The 17,419-nt window shown below is 43.6% G+C and overlaps 1 protein-coding gene across 1 annotated transcript in view; it reads right to left on the minus strand.

Annotated features, from left to right (window-relative positions):
* The window catches only part of FHDC1 (FH2 domain containing 1), a 35,263-nt gene extending 22,261 nt beyond the window's left edge, over nucleotides 1–13,002 (minus strand). Inside the window, 5 exon segments of the mRNA XM_050338366.1 lie at nucleotides 421–523; nucleotides 1,091–1,152; nucleotides 7,887–8,197; nucleotides 8,200–8,518; nucleotides 12,907–13,002. Coding sequence (XP_050194323.1) covers nucleotides 421–523; nucleotides 1,091–1,152; nucleotides 7,887–8,197; nucleotides 8,200–8,368 — 645 coding nt within the window. The 5' untranslated portion in view covers nucleotides 8,369–8,518; nucleotides 12,907–13,002.
* Between the last annotated feature and the right edge of the window lie 4,417 nt (nucleotides 13,003–17,419).

Here is a 17,419-nt window from a genome sequence, read left to right on the forward strand (position 1 = left end):
ATTCAGCTCACAGACACTGTAATGGGAAAGCAGGAGGCAGATGCCAAAGAAGTGAAATTTGTTTGCATTAGAATATACTTTGATTCTGACTTTTCTGACCTCCCCATACCAGAGTTATCTGCACACACGAGGGTTCTAGGTCTTGCTAAGATGTCAGTGGGACAGAAGAGACCATCACAAAAGCAAAAGGATCTTATCAACTCCTTAAAAGCAGGTGGAATTAATTGATGTGAAGGGAATGACTACACTGCGACCTCAATACCACATGTCAAATGAAGATTAAATATTTGCACTCAGTGGTTTCCTATCCCCTGGTCTCAGGAAGGCATTGGGATTCCTCTTTTAGAGACCCTTCATGTTGGAATCCCAGGCAGTAGAACTCTACAAAAAAGGTAAGTTCCATGTAAAAACATTATTTACCTCCTCTGCTTCTGGTAATAATTTAAGAAATTCGTGTAGCAGTTCAGAACCATAGGGCTGACTTCTTCCATGATAAATATCTTCAATGATGGATTCAGCAGACCTTGAAAAAACAATTGAGCATACATATTTCTAACACTTGCAGGACGAATAGCTACACAGATTGTAAAAAACGTGCCTGAGTTACTCAGTGGAATTACAGTGAGGCTACGGATGCATCAGTGTCCACAGCAGCACTGTTCTGACACCACTTTTGGGCATGCCTTTACTGAAAGGCAGCATTTTCAGCAAATACATAGAGCAGTGAAACAGCTTGCTCTTAGAAGTTCCTCACCTTGCCCCTTTCTACTAATTGTTTATAAAGAGAGGAAGCCAGTGAAGGGCAGTTTGCATGCAGTATTCCATGAGGTATAAGGGCTTCCCTTAACTATGCCTGAAAACCTGTTAAAAACTGGTTAACATTAGCAAACTCTAAATGTTTGGTGCTAAGTCATAAAGGAACTCAAAACTAAACATATTGGAATACAAATTACGTCAAATTACGCTTGACAAACCTGAACAGAACTGTAAACTCCACGAGGAACAGAGCACAGTATACATTTGATGAGCACTATAAAGAATTTCACACGTCTGTAGCTTGCACTAGCTGCATAGAAAAATCAAATCTTACTTTTTGAATTGTTTGAGAAATATCCCAATATTCATACTTCTTTTTGCATCCAAAATGGAAACCTGAGAGAGAAAGCAAGAGAGATTAAGCTAAGAATACCTAGGAAAATAGCACACAATGCACACATTGTTTCTTAAATTGCTACAGATAATTGTGTGCCGTTTCCACCAAATCACAGGCCAAATGAATACAGTCACTTCTCACAACCAAGATCATGTATTACAAAACTAGTTTTTACCAGGGAAATGCACAGCACACTCAAACACCTTTGTCCAAGTGCAGAAAAAAATAATCCACAGCACCGTGTACAGAAGAAATCAATATTTTTATTCCATCACACAGTAAAAATGTTCTTCTTGCTTATTTCACAATGCTGCATGGGTGAAATGTTACTTTTCAGGTAGTATGTTGTATTACATTTGAAGGCCTCAAGGTTAGGAGCACCACACTTCAAAACCCACGTTATTTCAGAGGTTTTGTAACAAATGTGAGGATGGGATTTCTAAGCAGAGGTCAGTACGCACTACTGATTTCATTCATGCAAACTAACAGCCACACTGATTCACAGAAAGATAAGTAAGCTGATCTTGAATCAAAACCTGAGACAGATAATGCTCAAAAGGAAGCAAAAGAAAATCCATAATAAAATAACAGTCTCCCCCCACTTTGTATTTTAAAGTTGATTTGCTGCATCATCTTATGTGTATAACTCTGGAGATTAAGCAGAGAAAAAAAACCCACAACATTTTCCACTAATTAATTTCCACTAATTAAAAAAAAAAATTAAATAAAAGTGTTATCTCTTTTTCTTCCTGTAACAGTATACAAGTTTAAACCTGAGAAGTTTGCCCTGTTTTAGCAAACTGTATCCTTAAGGTTAAAATTTTACCACAGCTATTGGTGATAACAGTTACAAAAGTCATGAGATTTACAAGGACAAGAGAATTGTTTCACCTTAACAGTGCCACCTGACTGCTACAATAAAACAGCTCAATACATATAGATGTTCAAGACTACTACTGGACTCATGTTTGAGGTTTTGACAACTGGAAAGGCATTTTGACCTCTGTGACGGAGCTCAAATAATAAATACTTATATAAATGCAACATTGGCATTGCCATGAAACTGAATTAGCTTGCAGTCAGCTAGTGACAGTGAAAATATAGGTATGGACTATCCTCAACATACACCCAGGAGACAGCCTCCTCCTCTACTGAAAATAGTGAACCATATTGAAAAGTTTTATGAAATTCTGGGATTTCCTAACTTCTGAAAACAGCAAAGACTAGAAAACTCAGGAAATATCAGCATATTAGTTTCAATTACATGAAATTAGATTGCTAGCCTGAAGCCCTTCAGTTTTAGCATGCGCAAAGATAAGAGGACCGTGGTTTATTCTCCTGTTATCTTGGGAGTTGAGTGGCCCCTAACAGATCATTAAGGAAAAGCCCCTTAACACAGGACCTGTTCAACTATCTCTCTGCCTGCAGTATCTAATCTTTTTCAAACGTTTTACTGCAGGGACCTCTCACTGACCTCTCAAACTGTGACTCCACTCTCCAATTGCTCTGGTCACTCCTAATTATCTGACTTCTCTGTGGTAAGCCTATAAACTTTGCCATCATGATTTGGCTTTTGATTTGTTGGAGTTTTTTTAAGCATATTCACAATCAATCTTCTGTATATATTATTTTCAGTTAGTCATTAACTGTTAACAAGATGACTGACCATCAGTTGGGTAAACCTTTGGTTTTTATGGCACAACTCAGATTTACAGTACAACCTCAAACAAATGAGAGAAATTTTAAACATCTTTCCATGAGGAAAAACAACAGACAGGAACATACACAGCTGCATTTGTATTATCAGCACAATATAAAAATGTCATAGCTGTTCTTGTGTACTAGGGATTTTATACACAGTTCTTTCTCTGTGTATGAACGTACACTACTTTTCCCCCTAATTTCTTGTTTAAGCACACAATCAAAACACATCTCAGGTTTTGGTCATTCTTGGCTTGGTGTCTACTTTGAGCTTATCAAAAGTGTTTGAAAAAGCTGTCATTGCATAACTCCTTCAAGAAGTCTCCAGATGGGAGTGTGAGGAGGGGAACCTGGCAAATATTCCATAAATACTCTATGCCTTGCACACAAATACAGTATCATCCATGCCACATTCAACTGCATATTAGATTAATAATCTTAGCCTCAACATCTGTTTGCAATGTCCACTCTTCTCCACCGAGATTTCATTTGATTTCACCCTTGCAGAAAGCTGTCTGCTGTTGCTTTTCACCTTTCAAACACTACTGCAGCTGCTTCTAAATTCTGCTCAGTCTGCTCCAATCTTCTGTTCATAAAGGCCTTCAACACTGGGGCTGGCACAGCATGCTCCAGATCTCTGTTTGCCATCTAAAGAGATTTTAATGTGCCATCCACCAGTAATACCCTTGGACTTACTGACTCAAAGAGTTACACTGGACTGGAACCAAAAATTGAGAACAGACATTCCTATTCTCACTGGGATTCTTCATGTCAAAGAAAACTCTCATATGGATTCTTATGATTTACTTTAGATAAATTCAGGAGAGCTTTCTCCATCCCCATCTTCTTCAACTCTCTGAAACTGGAAACACTACAATTCCCACAGACACTTTCCATCATGTCAACACCTGCACTTTGCCATTCAATGCAAATCATCACAGGCTCACACATTTGCCACTTCTGCTTCATAAACAGTGCAATCTTTGAAGCATGGACACCGATTCACTCATGAATCTGCTTCTCCTCACCATAGTATTCAACCCAGTATGTTTCCAAAATCTGCAGCAGGCACAGATTACAGAGCCTCAGTTCAACAAATGTTAATCCACCACTGAAATGTTCACTGTTTCGATGTAATAACAGAAGGGGAACATAAACTTGAGTACCGTGGTGAAGCTGTGATGATGGTAAGAGGATATCTACTCTGAACCCTGACACAGATTTGCAATGAACACAAAAGATTCAGAGGAGTGTTCTGGGACACACAAAAAGCCTCTCATCAAAACTGACTTTGTAGTGACTGCAGAAATGCAACAGGAGTTTCTTGCCATGAAATAGTCAATGAGGAACAGGAACATGACAAAGAGGATTTATGACAGATTAGTGAAAGCAAAACACTGTATGTATACTTTGTAGAAGAACAACGGGGTTTCACATGATGGGATACATTTTACAAATTAGAGCAAGCATGGAATATCCTGGTGGCTCAGGTTTGGTACTGAAAGTTAGGAAGGATAAAAACAACTTCCTATTTCAACTTCCACTGCACTTTACAACAACTGTCGAGTTTAATATTTTGGCCTCTATTCTCTGAGCCACATGCACTGCCTGGAGTAGTTGAGGAAACATGTACTTCCACAGTGCAGAAGAGTGAACCTAGCAGGTTACTAAAGGGCTGTCCCACCCCTGTCATCCTCCCTTGTCACGTTCCTAGCCTGCTCTTTCCCTTAGGCAGGCACTGGTACTCATCTCATTTGGTTCTTGCTGTTAGTTCTTTGCTGGATTAACTGGTTGAATCAGCTTTCAAGAAGGTGGAATGCACATCAGAGCCAGTGCAGAGAAAACAGAGAGAGATGGGACAAGAGACATCCTCTTCACTCCTTCCATCTTCCTTCTCTCTCTTCCTCTCACTAGCCCATTGTACAACCTCTGGTATTCACTGTACCCTTTCACAAGTCATCAAAGCTGACTAAAAGAGCAGAAAGCAAACTAAGAACCCCACAGCATTCTGCTGAGCTACTTAAATATGTTTACGGAGGATCCAGTATCCCTATTATATTATCCAATATTAAATATATTATGGAGTGAGGTGAGGTACAGGAGCAGAGGGACAGTTCAAAAGACAAAGCAAGACCAGCTCCTCTGGCTGACAGCTGTTCTGCCCACTCTGCTGCCAGGCTTGCTGTAAGCATGGGTGAGTGTATTTTGTGCCATCCTGTGACACCACTGAAGGACGGCGAAAGTAAATTGGTGTGTAAACTTTACCTCTACACCCCCTATTTTTCAGAGGCTCAAATTACATGGAACCACAGGGCAAATTAAGCCTTTAGTCAAGGAAACATGTTAATTAATCTCCTAAGGGTTTGGTGAGGGATTGTTTACAAAAAGGAAAGCATTTGCTGTAGGAGTTTGACTCAAACCTCAAAAGGGACTTCTGTTATAATGACAATGTTACATCTAAATCACCAGCAAGTGAGGAATTAAAAGGACACGCAGTGTTGTAAGCTCCCAGATGCATAGGACTTTTCCCAAAACTGGTCGTAATTTTATAACCACCAGTGCTCTCTGGAAAAGGTATGAATGCCCCAGTCTCCTCCACAGTCTCTGGGGCAGTGCCCTAAATACTGGCTAAAGAGTCACTCTTTACCACTTCCACAGAAGCTACACCACTGCACTGAGGGAAACCCTACTGCTGCACTCTCCAGCCACGCACTTCTGTACAGCACTTTGGACATGTGCTGCTTTTTTCAGATTTGAATCTAAGTGATAGTAGAGTTCATGCAATTAAAGTAATTTTGGAAATTTCTTGAAATACTACGCCAACTAGGCCAACTCCAAGGAACATTTTCACTGCTAGACCACAAAGCACTTTCTAAAATCAGCTAAGAACAGAGGCAATGAAACAAAAAACATCTTGTCCACCTTTCCCTGCCAGCCAGCAACACAGCCACAAAGAGAACTACAGCTCCCTGAGCCCCACGCTAACACGCTCTCCACAAGGTCACACAGACACTGTGCACCTCAGCCTGCCTCCAGCTCCTTTCAGCCTGTGTAGGTTTTACTACAGTGAACTGAGGATAATCATCTTGAATTAAAGTAAGTGAGCAGCACCTGACAGCACCAGTGATGGGAGTAACAAACATTTCCCATGTCTCAGATCTCCAGACCCCTGGCTGAACAATGCCTGCCTGTAGTCACGTTAAGCAGGTGAGCTGTTGCGCATCTGTACTTCCGCACCTCCAATAACACGTAGCTCCTCGGGATTATCTCCTTCCCTCTTTGCTAAGCAGATAGGACTGCAAAGTCCATTAACACATAAGAAATTGCTCATCACTGTCTGACACACTGCTGCAGCATGCTTGACGAAGCTTAGAAACGGTGTTGAACGTTTTGCCACTTAAGTGGCATCACTCAGAGGCAAGTGCTGTTGCCTCACCACCTGCCACATGCAAAGTCACACAGGGAGCCCTGAACCAGGGTGCACAGGCATCAAGCGGTGCAGATGCACTGGACCACCATATCACCTCCACACAGATGCACAAAAACAATTAACTTGTAGCAAAGCAGGTTTTTGCTTCCAAGGCAGTATACCTTGGTGAATCCCTTATTTTGCAGGCCTCTAATTTTCATCTCTAATGCTGTATAAGTTCTGGAGCACACTGGGGTTTTTCTCTGCCCCAGTTACTGCACACTACGGGCCACATTCTGTTTTATGAAACTTACTGTAATTCTGTAATTTTTACTAGAACTAGATCTTCACTACACAGCAGTTCTGAAAGGGGGAGCTTCTAAGAAAAACACAGCATCCATACATGGCACAGGAAGTCCACTCACTACACTCCTGATTTGAAGATGAACATAGCCTGAACACAGCACAGAGGTTAATGACTACCTCTGATGATGGCTCCAATTACTACTTCCCGATGTCAGGGCTTCAGAGCCTGCAATACACACACCTTTCAAAACCTTTAATTTTAGTCTGTATACAACATGCACGCTATCAGTACATTGGTTTCTCATCTTGTCCCTGCTGATCTTATTTCGACATCTCCCGAATCTTGCAAGAAACCAGCAACTTTCAGTCCCTATTTTCTCACTAAAAATTGTTGCACTCTTAACCCCATGCCCTCTGTATTTTGTTTACAAGCTAACATGGATGTAGACACACACCAGTGATTAAGTCTGCATTTCAGCCCTCCAATTACTTCACAGAAAGATCAGCTGAGACAATTCAATTCAGGCTTCACAAAGAGGCTGTCTATAAATGAGGATTTAAGAACTAGAAAAGCTACTTATCAGTTCACTAGAGAGTGTCTGAACCTGAGAGTACTCAGTATGTAGCACCTCACCACCAGAACAGAAACCAGTGACAATCTTCAGACCTTGTTAGAAGGTTATTTTAATGCCCAGAAAAAGCCAGGTAGATGAAATAAGGTTTTCATGAGCAGGAAAGCCATGTTTATGAAAGGTGAAACTTTACCTCAATTAAATAACAAATACCCTTAATCACTATATTATGTTTTATATCCTTGCTGTCATTCTGACACTTCCCTTCCTGATGTCTCTAGGACACCAAGGGTATATACAGCATTAACCCTCGCAACAGGACCTTCTTCTCTCCTGCCTGGTGCACATTTACATGTTCAACATCTTGTCTGCACCACAGACATAGGGAAGGAGCTGAATAGAAAGGCAACAATCCACCTGTGTTCCACCCTGGAAACTCAAGGGCTATCCAACATGAGTAAACACAGATGCCTTCAGCTCCCTCCACTTATTCATATTTATTTTAACAGGTGATCAAATCACAGCACTTACCAAGTTAAAATAATAAAACACTGTTAGCTCTTTGAAAAACAAATATGTGCCACTAAGAACAAAGAGTTTATCCTTCCCATCGCTCCCCTCTCCTTCAAATCAAGACAAATTTGCCGTAAGGATGAAACTTGACAGAGAAAGAGACAAAGGCGAGGCAGAATTCACATAACTCCTACAGCATTATGTAAAAAAGAGGTTTTACTTCAATTCTTACCTCCTCTTTAGTCTCTTTAAACGAAGACTTTGAAGATCGACTTCGGGAGTCCTGGGGCTTGGTTTCTTCCTGCTGCCCAAACAGTTCCTCAATTGTCTTTGTATCAATCTGATACTGTGGTCTTGCAGCAATTGTCCAGATGTTGTTTTTACCACGGACTTGTTCTTCAGGGATAGTTTTCCAGAAAAAGCTCCGCATTCGTTTTTTTTTGCCGTGGTTGTCATGCCCATTTATCAGCTGTGGGGGCAGGGGTAAGTTGGGCCCAGGCAGTGGAGGAGGGGGTGGTGGTGGGGCAGCATCGCCGGGGGGAGCGGAGGGGCTGGGGGAGCCCCGGTGAGGGGACATGGTGGAGGGGGCGGTGATGCTGCAGGCTGAGAAAGTTGAGATGCTGTCGTCGTATCCTCGTTCATTAATCCCGTTGCGACTGGAATAGCCCCATTTTCTTTATCATTGACCAGGGAGAGACAATTCATAACATGCATTTTATGGCCTCTCCAAAGAGGAGAGTGTTACTTCCTTGGATGGGTTTGAAACATTGAGCAGTGAGTGCAGCAGCCACTGGTAACACTCCCTCTCAAACCCTAGTCTGCCAGCAGCAGCAACACAAGAGGGGACTGTATCATCTTCACAACCTACAACAAAGGACAATAGGGAGACTCAGATCAGAGAGACTGGATATTGTCCCTCGCACTGAAAAGACACCAAAATTAAGGTACAACAGCTATCAAGTTTTTAATCCAGAAGGGAAATTTAGTGACTCAAAAGTCTTTCACAGGGCAGTTGTGTAATATTTATCCACACCAAGATTTTAAACAGCTTTAGGTGCCTAGATTTCAAGAACATATATAAAAATAAGAATACCTCTTAAATCACCCACAGGAGATGTTGAAACTACCTATTAATCTCAGTTCATTGCAATTTTGTAAGAAAATATATTTATCTCAAATCATTAAAATAAACCAATATTATTCTACTCCTGATTTCAGATATGTTTTTAGAGGTGACCATACACAGTTAGAAGACGTAAGTATTAACTATGGTACTGGATTAACTGGATCAAAGAGACCTTCTTTGAATTCACAGCTCACATGAATCCAAACTGCATTAAAATAACAAACTAAGATTTAACAATGTAACTTAAGATATAACAATGTAACTTAATGTACTACTTTTTTTGTCTTCACATTTTTCACACAATTGTCAATAAGGGAAAAATAGTGTGCAGTCCCTAAGCTCTGTATGTTCACTGATATGAACTTATAGTATTGCTGGTCTGGTTATACTACCTCCCAAAACACACTCAGAGAAGAAAGACCACAGTTGATTAAGCTGCCCCTTGTAATTTACTTCAGCATCTAAGTTAAAAGAGCTAGTTCAGTAACAGAGAGGAAGGACAGAGGAGCTGACAGGAACAGGATCTTACACATCCTGAGCATTGTACATATGCAAAGATTTAAATATTTGGGAAAACTTTTACATCTAGCTTATCTCATGAAACAACAGAAATCACAATAGCTTTTAGTATTTTCTCTTACACTGTCAACTTCTAAATGAAGATGCTGTTACTGACAGCAAACCTTCAACTAAGAGTATGACGTCCACAAAACCTACAGTTTTGATAAGCCAAATCTTTTGAAACAGATTTCTCATAGAAAACAAATTAAAGTGATTTAAGTACAGATCAAAGAGGGATCCCGTGATTCTAAGGAAATTTGGAAGCTATCTAAAAAAAATAAATTTGGGAATTGACCAAAAAAAAAAAAAAAAAAGAAAAGAAAAAATCAAAGTGCCACACAATACAAATTTAGACAGAAGACATACAGGCCCTAAGCAAAAATCAGTCACAGAGAAACTCAAAAGAAAAAGTTGAAGTAATGCACTGGCACAAGAACAACATCAAATCAGAAATTTGGCACCAATTTAGTGGTATGCCTCTTCAGCAGGGTTCACATGGAGCTAAGAGCAACCCAGATCAATTTGACATTGTATAATAGTGATGAAAAAACTTCGCTACTTTTGCCAGGGATCCATCACCGTACACGAACAAACAGACACAAGTCACAGGAATAAGCCTTAGGGTAAATTCTCTCTTGGTCTGCAAGGAAGGGCTCAGCCACTCACAGCTTCACTGAAGCCAATGGAAACAGATAAAAAAATGATCCACTGTACCTTTTCTTCTCAAAAGCTTGCACAGGTACCAATGAAATCCTCTCTCCTACTTCAGACTTTCTAATCTTATGCCTTACGTTCTACAGGTATTCACAAGAAGAGAAAATGTATATCAAATGTGATGTTTAAATCACAGGAATGATGGAAAATATTCTAATGGTATGGTAAAAAGGAGAAAAGCTACAAAGAAAGTGGATCAGGATAGAGTGTTTCAAATTTAAGTCAGCATTAATATCCAGCTGCTATTACAGGGCTCTGTATGTTCACGCCTCTCCTTCCAAGTTCATGATCATAGAAGCAGAGAGGCATAAAAAAGCAGGTGCAAGGTGGTGGAAAGAGATTAACCACTCAAAGCAATTAAGTGTTGCATTAATTTAAAGAAATACTCCACTAGGAAAAACACTTTTCCTGCCTAGTACTTATTTAAAAATTAAAAATGTATTAGCTAGTTTTCCACCATCACAAAGCAGTATTCAACATTATTATTACTTTCTAACTTGGGTTCCCACAGATTAAAAAAAAAAAAAAAAAAGAAAAGAAAAGAGAGACAGACAGACAGACTGACCAACCATGCCCCTGGCAATGTGCAAGAACCTAATTTTGAAGCTTTCAATAAATCCAGATGCTTTAGGAAAACAGGATCAAATCCTAATGGAACAAAGTTGTAGGCGATGAATCATCAGAGTCCCAGCACTAACATATAGGAGTGGAAAACGACTGATCTCAGACCTGAGCGCTTCTGAGCTAGACAAGGGACACTCCTAGTGAAAGGAGTGGAGAAGGCACAGGGAAGAAAACATCCCAACCTAGATGTAAAGATAGATAAATAGAACAGGAAAAACTGTATTCAAGCCAACTGTTTTCAAGCCCTGTACTGCTTTAGATGAGGTAACAGTCAGCCAGAACTAGGAAAGGGGAAGAATCAGCATTTGGAAGGAAGGCATGAAAGGAGAGGCACAGCATAAAGGCTGGCATTCAGCTTTGTTTTCTGACAGATAAGCACGATTCAGGTGACAGAGGTCACCTGCTTGTAAGAGGATGGCGGTCTCAGTCTCGAGTTACCAGGTACCAGGAGACTGGTCAGAATTCCCTTCTCATGCTGCCTCTCAGAGTAGTGTCTCAAAGACGTTCCCAGTGCTCCCACCATTACCGTGGGTGGGAGAGGAGAGAAGCTGGCAGCCGGGACAGGCACTGGGCTGCTTGTTGGTATCAGCAGGTGCCTCTGAGCAGGAAGTACAGCAAGAGGAGGTGGGGAACAACGCAGCCGTTCCAACTGTGAACTACTAAGACACGCTGGGACTCGGATGCGTAATAGAAGCCAAGCAAAATTTTAACTCCTGAGGAGCCTCTCTGCACTTTTCAAAGGATTAAAGGGGAAAAAAAAAAGGGAGCCAAGAACAAACGTTTAAGGTGTCCCAATTATACACTTCATTATTGCACGTTTGTTACCCAAAACAGTCCAAGAAGTACAAGAGCTCTAAAGTAACGTCTTTACTGTACATTTTAATTGTGTCTATATTTGGCATAAAAGAAATATTTCTTTGTCTCATTCATTGTTTTAGCCAACCTAATGTAACTTGGAAATGTAATTTAAAATGTAGAGGGTGGAGACAACTTTCTCCCCAAATAAGAAGAGAAACACTCTAAAGTAATTTGTTTCTTGCAAAAAAGGCAGTTGCCACCGAGACGAACACACATTGTGTTTGCATACACAAATTAACAGGTGAAATGCCCGATGCACTGAAGGGCATTTCATAATTCATACTGCAAGATATTACTCCCTTTAACTCACACCTTAAGTTCTTTCCTGCCCACGTTTCTGTGTCAGGCGCCCTCCAAGTTCTCACGAGAACGCTGGTTTTGACACCAAAGCCCAACCACAGTATTTGGATGTCTGTGTCTCAACAACTACTGCACAAAGGGGCAAAGGGAGCCACTAGTTGCTGACTGCAAAGAGAGGAACTGCAAACACCGATAACCAGCCCCTGATCCTGCCAAAACCCGCGGGTTACAAAGAAGACAGAGCTTGAGCTATCACAGCAACTTCAAACTTCATCCCTTGATGCGTCCAACAAAACCCCTGGTAGGGAACCACGACCCTGCCAGACGGCCGGGATGGGCAAAGAACCCCCGAGCGGGTCCCCACGCCAGCAGGATGGGCATGGGCAGCGGGCCGGGACCTTGCGGGTCTGGTCTGGGAGCTCGATTCCAGCTGGGTTTGGCTTGGGCTCCCAGCCGCAGGAGCTTCCTCCAGTGGAGCAGCCCTCAGCCTCAGCGCCTTGTTTTCCGTCCTGGAGCAGGTGCCTGGCCCGCTGTGGGGTCCCTGCCGCCGGGACCACCCGGGGCGCCCCGAGAGAGATCCTTACTCCGCAATTCCCTTCCACCGACGCCACAGGCCACGGGGGCAACGCGGGGGGCGAGGGCGGCTCGGCTGGATCCGGGGCAGCACCGCGCCCCGCTCCCCTCGGACTCCCGCCGGACCCGGCGTCCTGAGGCGCCCCGCCCTCAGGGAGCGCCCCCCGCCCGGCCCGGCCCGGCCCGGCCCGGCCGGAGCTCCCGACCCCCGCCCCTGAGGGACGCGCTCGCCCCGCCACACAGAGCCGGGGGTCCCCGCGGCAGCCCCCGCCCCGCCGTGCGGGAGGAGCGGCGGCGGCTCTCAGCCCTGGACAGCGGGAGGTCGGACCCCGCGGGGAAGGGGAGCCCGTTTCCCAGCGAGCGCTCACCCCTCCGCCGCCTCGGCAAGGCGGGGAAGGACCCACGGACGCGGGCGGCGACCCCTCTGTCCTCCCCGGCAGCGCGGAGCCCCTGCCCGGCCCGGGGAGCCCCGCGCTCACCCCCGCTCCGCTCTCACCTCTCTGCTCAGCCCGGCTCTCAGCCGCGGCGCAGCCACTCCGGTGCCGCTGCCGCCTCCTCCTCCTCCCATCGCGCCCGGCCCGGCCGCCGGCGGGAGCGCGGGGCGGGGCAGCGCAGGCGCGGCCGGGCGGGGCCGCGGCAGGTGACGGTGAGGGCGCGGGCAGCGCCCCGGCGGCGGGACGGGCGGGCACCCTGTCCCTCCGTGCCCGGCCGGAGCCTCCGAAACGCCCGTGCGGGGAGGAGAGAGACCCGCTCCCCAGCGCCGGCGCCGCCGCGACCGCGTTCGGAGATGCGCAGTGGCGCCTGCGGCGGCACTCGGTCTAAGCCGGCTCCTGCTGCGCTGATCCGTTCGCACATCCATCCATCATTTCCACGCACGCTGTCACCGCAACTATCGCTATAGAAACAGGACAGCGGTGCTACCGGCAGCGCGCTCGGCTGGAGGGAACGGGCAGCCCCTCTATGGCTGAAGCCTTTCGCCCTCTGCCCTCGCTCCCAAGGAAGCGCATCCCCTGTCCCATCCCGCATCCCTCATCCCTCACCGGGCGCTCCCCGCCGGCTCAGCCCAGCCAGCCCCGGGGAAGCAAGCAGACAAGACGGGCGCGCTGGCTCGGCCCCTGGAGTCTCTAGAGCGGGTGATGTGAGAGAACTTCAGACGAATTTAAGATGGGATCATAGCCCAGGGTTACGGCGCTCTAGGCGGCAGCGCACGAGTTGTGGATATCTGGAAGCAAAAATACCATCCACTGATGAGACAGCAAACAAATACGTTGTTCTAAAATATTTTATCAAGAGGTTGAATCCTATTTCAAAAATAAAACCGTCTTCCCAAAAGGAGGAAAGGTGAAGAACTTCACTCGCTCAAGTCAACAAACACACACCAACACTACTTTTTACAGGAGGCAAATTCCAAGGTGGAAACAGAAACTTTTCCTGTTCTGAAGAAGGAGGGAGGAAGAAAGAAAAAACCCTCACCTCCAGCCTTGCTCAGTCAGCCACCAGAGCCTCCGAGCTGAGAATATGAGAGAGAAAATAACACCTTGGCACAGCAGGAGGACAAAATCGTGTCTTACTTCAGTGTGTAGTGCTTAAGCTGTGCTACTGCCTCTGCTCAGGGTTTGGGAGGTAGGAACCAGAGGAAGACTGGGAGACCAGATGGCCTCCTGGAGCCCAGGCCCATGGCTGCTGAGGTTACACCATCCCCTTACAGTTCTGTGGCCACAGATCTGACCTACTGGTCTGGCAAGACAGCCTGTCTGAGTCACTCAATTAAAAACAAAATAATATTAGAACAAAAGGAAAATTTAGGGAATGCAGTGTCAGAACCTGATCATTTAAGCTCAAAATTCACTGAGTGAGAAGAGTTCAACTGCAGTAAAAGGCAATTCCCATCACACCACACATCTCCACTTGGCAGGCTTAGCAGCAGCTGGAGAGGACACGCTTTGCTTTGAGCCAGCATGGACATTCCTCGAGAGTGTCAGGTCACCCCTGAGGTCATCAGCAAGGAAGGGCTTTGCCGCCTGGACTGCAGCTGCTTGTGTTGGAGCCAAAGAGACTTGTTTTCATTGCTGCCAGTCATGAGTACAAATGTTCACTCAAAAAGACGGAAAGAGCAAGCCAAACAAGAGACTTGCATAATGGCATTGTATTGAAAAAGTCAAAAACCGAACAGGACAGCAGAGGACCTGGAAGCCAGTCCGGATGTGAAGTTAAACTCTTCACTTATCCCCACCCTGTGGGTTTGTTCTCCCTGAACTTTTCCAAAACACTGTGTTAGCAAATTAAGTTTTTAGCTGATTTTTCCCCTAAACATGTTAACACTCAACAGGCAAATATTTTGCCCACATGGCTAAAATGAATCTAAGTTACAAAAAACAGAAAACAGGTCGTTACTGTAGGAAGTATTAGGCAACTTTAATAATAGGTAGATCAAGCAGCCCCACCTATAATAAACAACAAATGCACCTCCCTAGAACAGATAGCATTTAGATGAGTTGGTATACTACAAAACCAAAAGCATATTGTTAATTTTCTAAGATTTCTAGTTAATGAAATGCTCAAGATTGTTTTCAAGATGAGGTTTTTTTTCTTTGAGAGGAAAAAAACCCCTTGTCTTTAGTAAACTCCACTTTTCCTTAGAGCACAAAGAGCTTCTAATTCTTTAGGCTGAACATGAATTTAATGACTGAAGAGATCTAATGGAAAAAAAGCAGTTTATACCACCTGAACAAAAGATGTCATCATCTTCATTATAAGCCCTCAATTCTACAGTGTTTGGATAAAGGCAGGAGAAAAAGTTAATTGTGACACTCCAGTCACATTAAAACCAAGTTTTATTTGGTTTCAAAACTAAGCACTGTGGTAGTTAACCTCTCAAAACAAATCCTTGCAATTAATTACCACTATCACATAAAACTAGCATGATGCATACACACATGTGAGAAAGACAAATCAAGACTAATAAGGCAACACTAGTTTCCAGCATTATTTAACTCTCAAGTGCTTGAATTTAAAGGCTTTAGTATTCTTTAAAAGGCAGTAAGATGTATAATTATTTCATTAGCACAGTAGGACACCATTTGCTAAGTACCATTTAGTAGGAACACAGTGCTGATAGCTGAACTGTTCCTGACTGAACCAATGGATTTATGCTGCCATAAACAGCAGTAACAGGGCAAACCTGAACTAAACATTTGTTTCAGGTTTATTTGTTCTATATCTGATCGCTGCACTTAATTAAGAAGTCTTATCAAACAGCCACACTGGTACCCATCTCAGCTCTACCAACCGATGTTGCAAGGGGACTCTGCAAAGATACTCCTGATCTCTCTTTCTCCTCCTCCTGGAGTAACAAATACTCCCATTTTTCCCCATAGCCATTCTCTTTATAACAGGTTCTCATAAGAGAGAAGACTGAGTGTATCTGCTCAGAAAACAAAGTTCTGTTCACCTACAGCCATTATAAAAAGTTGAACACATCCTTTATTGAGTGTAAGCACTTAACAGAAACACACCCCCAATAGTGGACAGCACAGAATTGTTGCTGCTCCTGCTCCCTTCTTAAAACCCTCTTTTTCTTTTTTGTTTTTGTTTTTTTTTTCAGAAAGGCAGCTGAAGTGTAAAAGGCAGTGCTTTTGTGCCAGCGCTCTCAGCTGGAGGAAACAAAGGATTTGCAAACCACAGACTGAGCTTTCATGTCCAAGTCCACTGCTCTGCAAGGTTCATATGCTGCTGCTCTGCATCTCAGTACAGAGGCTCTGATGAAACAGCAACACATCATTTCCACTGCTTCCTCACCAATTCATGCCCCCTTCTCCAAGGCAGGCACAAGCCATCCTATTACTGCTGCCATACCACAGGGTAAGGTGCTTCCTTTGTTCATTTCAAACTACTGCCATGATGACAAAAACGTGTAAACACACCCTGTCTACCTGGCCATTTGGTTTCTACATAAGACTCATAGAAATGAAGAGACAGGACTTTGGTAAAAATAGGTGTAGAGAGGTGAACAAGACTGCTGGCAGACACACAGCTGTGCTTTCTAAGTATCCCTAGCTTTAACACCACAACCACCAGAAAGAACACAAAGATGTCAAAGAGCTATTAGGAAGGCCAAGTAACAAGAATAGAGAGAAATATAAACCAAGCAACAGTCAACTCCTCTCTGGATCTTCTCATACAAAACCCCCTTTCAATTTGACACAGCTTAGTTGTCAGTAGTGGGGTAAGTTTAGAGTGGGGACTATCACAAAATATGAAGAGATTAATGACTAATACAAAAAAATCTGTGACTAGTACAACCCTCACACCAAGCATGCAGCATGGAAAAGATAACCAGACTAAAAAGAAACAAGCCTAAAGATAATTGCAGATGGGGAATGCTAAATAATTACAATATCTTATACTTCTTGTAACACCACAACAAGGAACAAGAGCAGATAAGCAGAGCATAAAAAGTGCATATACCCCCCATTCAGTTCAAACGGAGTTGAGGGGAACATTTAGCTTTCCTTTTGCATTGCTTTGATCATTTTTTGAAGGACAGACAGTCAAGAGATAAGGTTTCTGGGAAAACCAGTTGACTGAAGATTGAGAAAAAGCTGTTACTTTAATGATGCTGGTGTGTTACTGTACTCTGCTTGTACAGACCTCTCTTCAAACCAGAAAGGTTCTTTGTAAGGGGCTTGGCAAAGCATAGACTAAGCCAAAGAGTATTTTTAGAGCAGAAAAGCTGCTGGTAGAATTCAGACAAACAAAATAACAGGAGCAACAAGTTTCAAACAAGCTGGAAGTACATATAACTTACAGTATGGCCACCGAGGATCAAAACAGCTCCCTGGGTCTCTGGTGCAGCAGCTACAACAGCATATTTGAAAATGCTACTAATTGCTCTGAATTCTTCATCCTGAAAAACCTTGTGCAACACTATAAGCTTTAACAGAGAGGAAATCTTTCATGGACAAGACACCACTAGGTGGGTATTGCCACCTCTACAAACAACCCCCCCG

Source organism: Myiozetetes cayanensis, unplaced genomic scaffold, assembly GCF_022539395.1.
Source record: "Myiozetetes cayanensis isolate MyiCay16 unplaced genomic scaffold, myiCay2020 scf7, whole genome shotgun sequence".
NCBI lineage: Eukaryota > Metazoa > Chordata > Aves > Passeriformes > Tyrannidae > Myiozetetes > Myiozetetes cayanensis.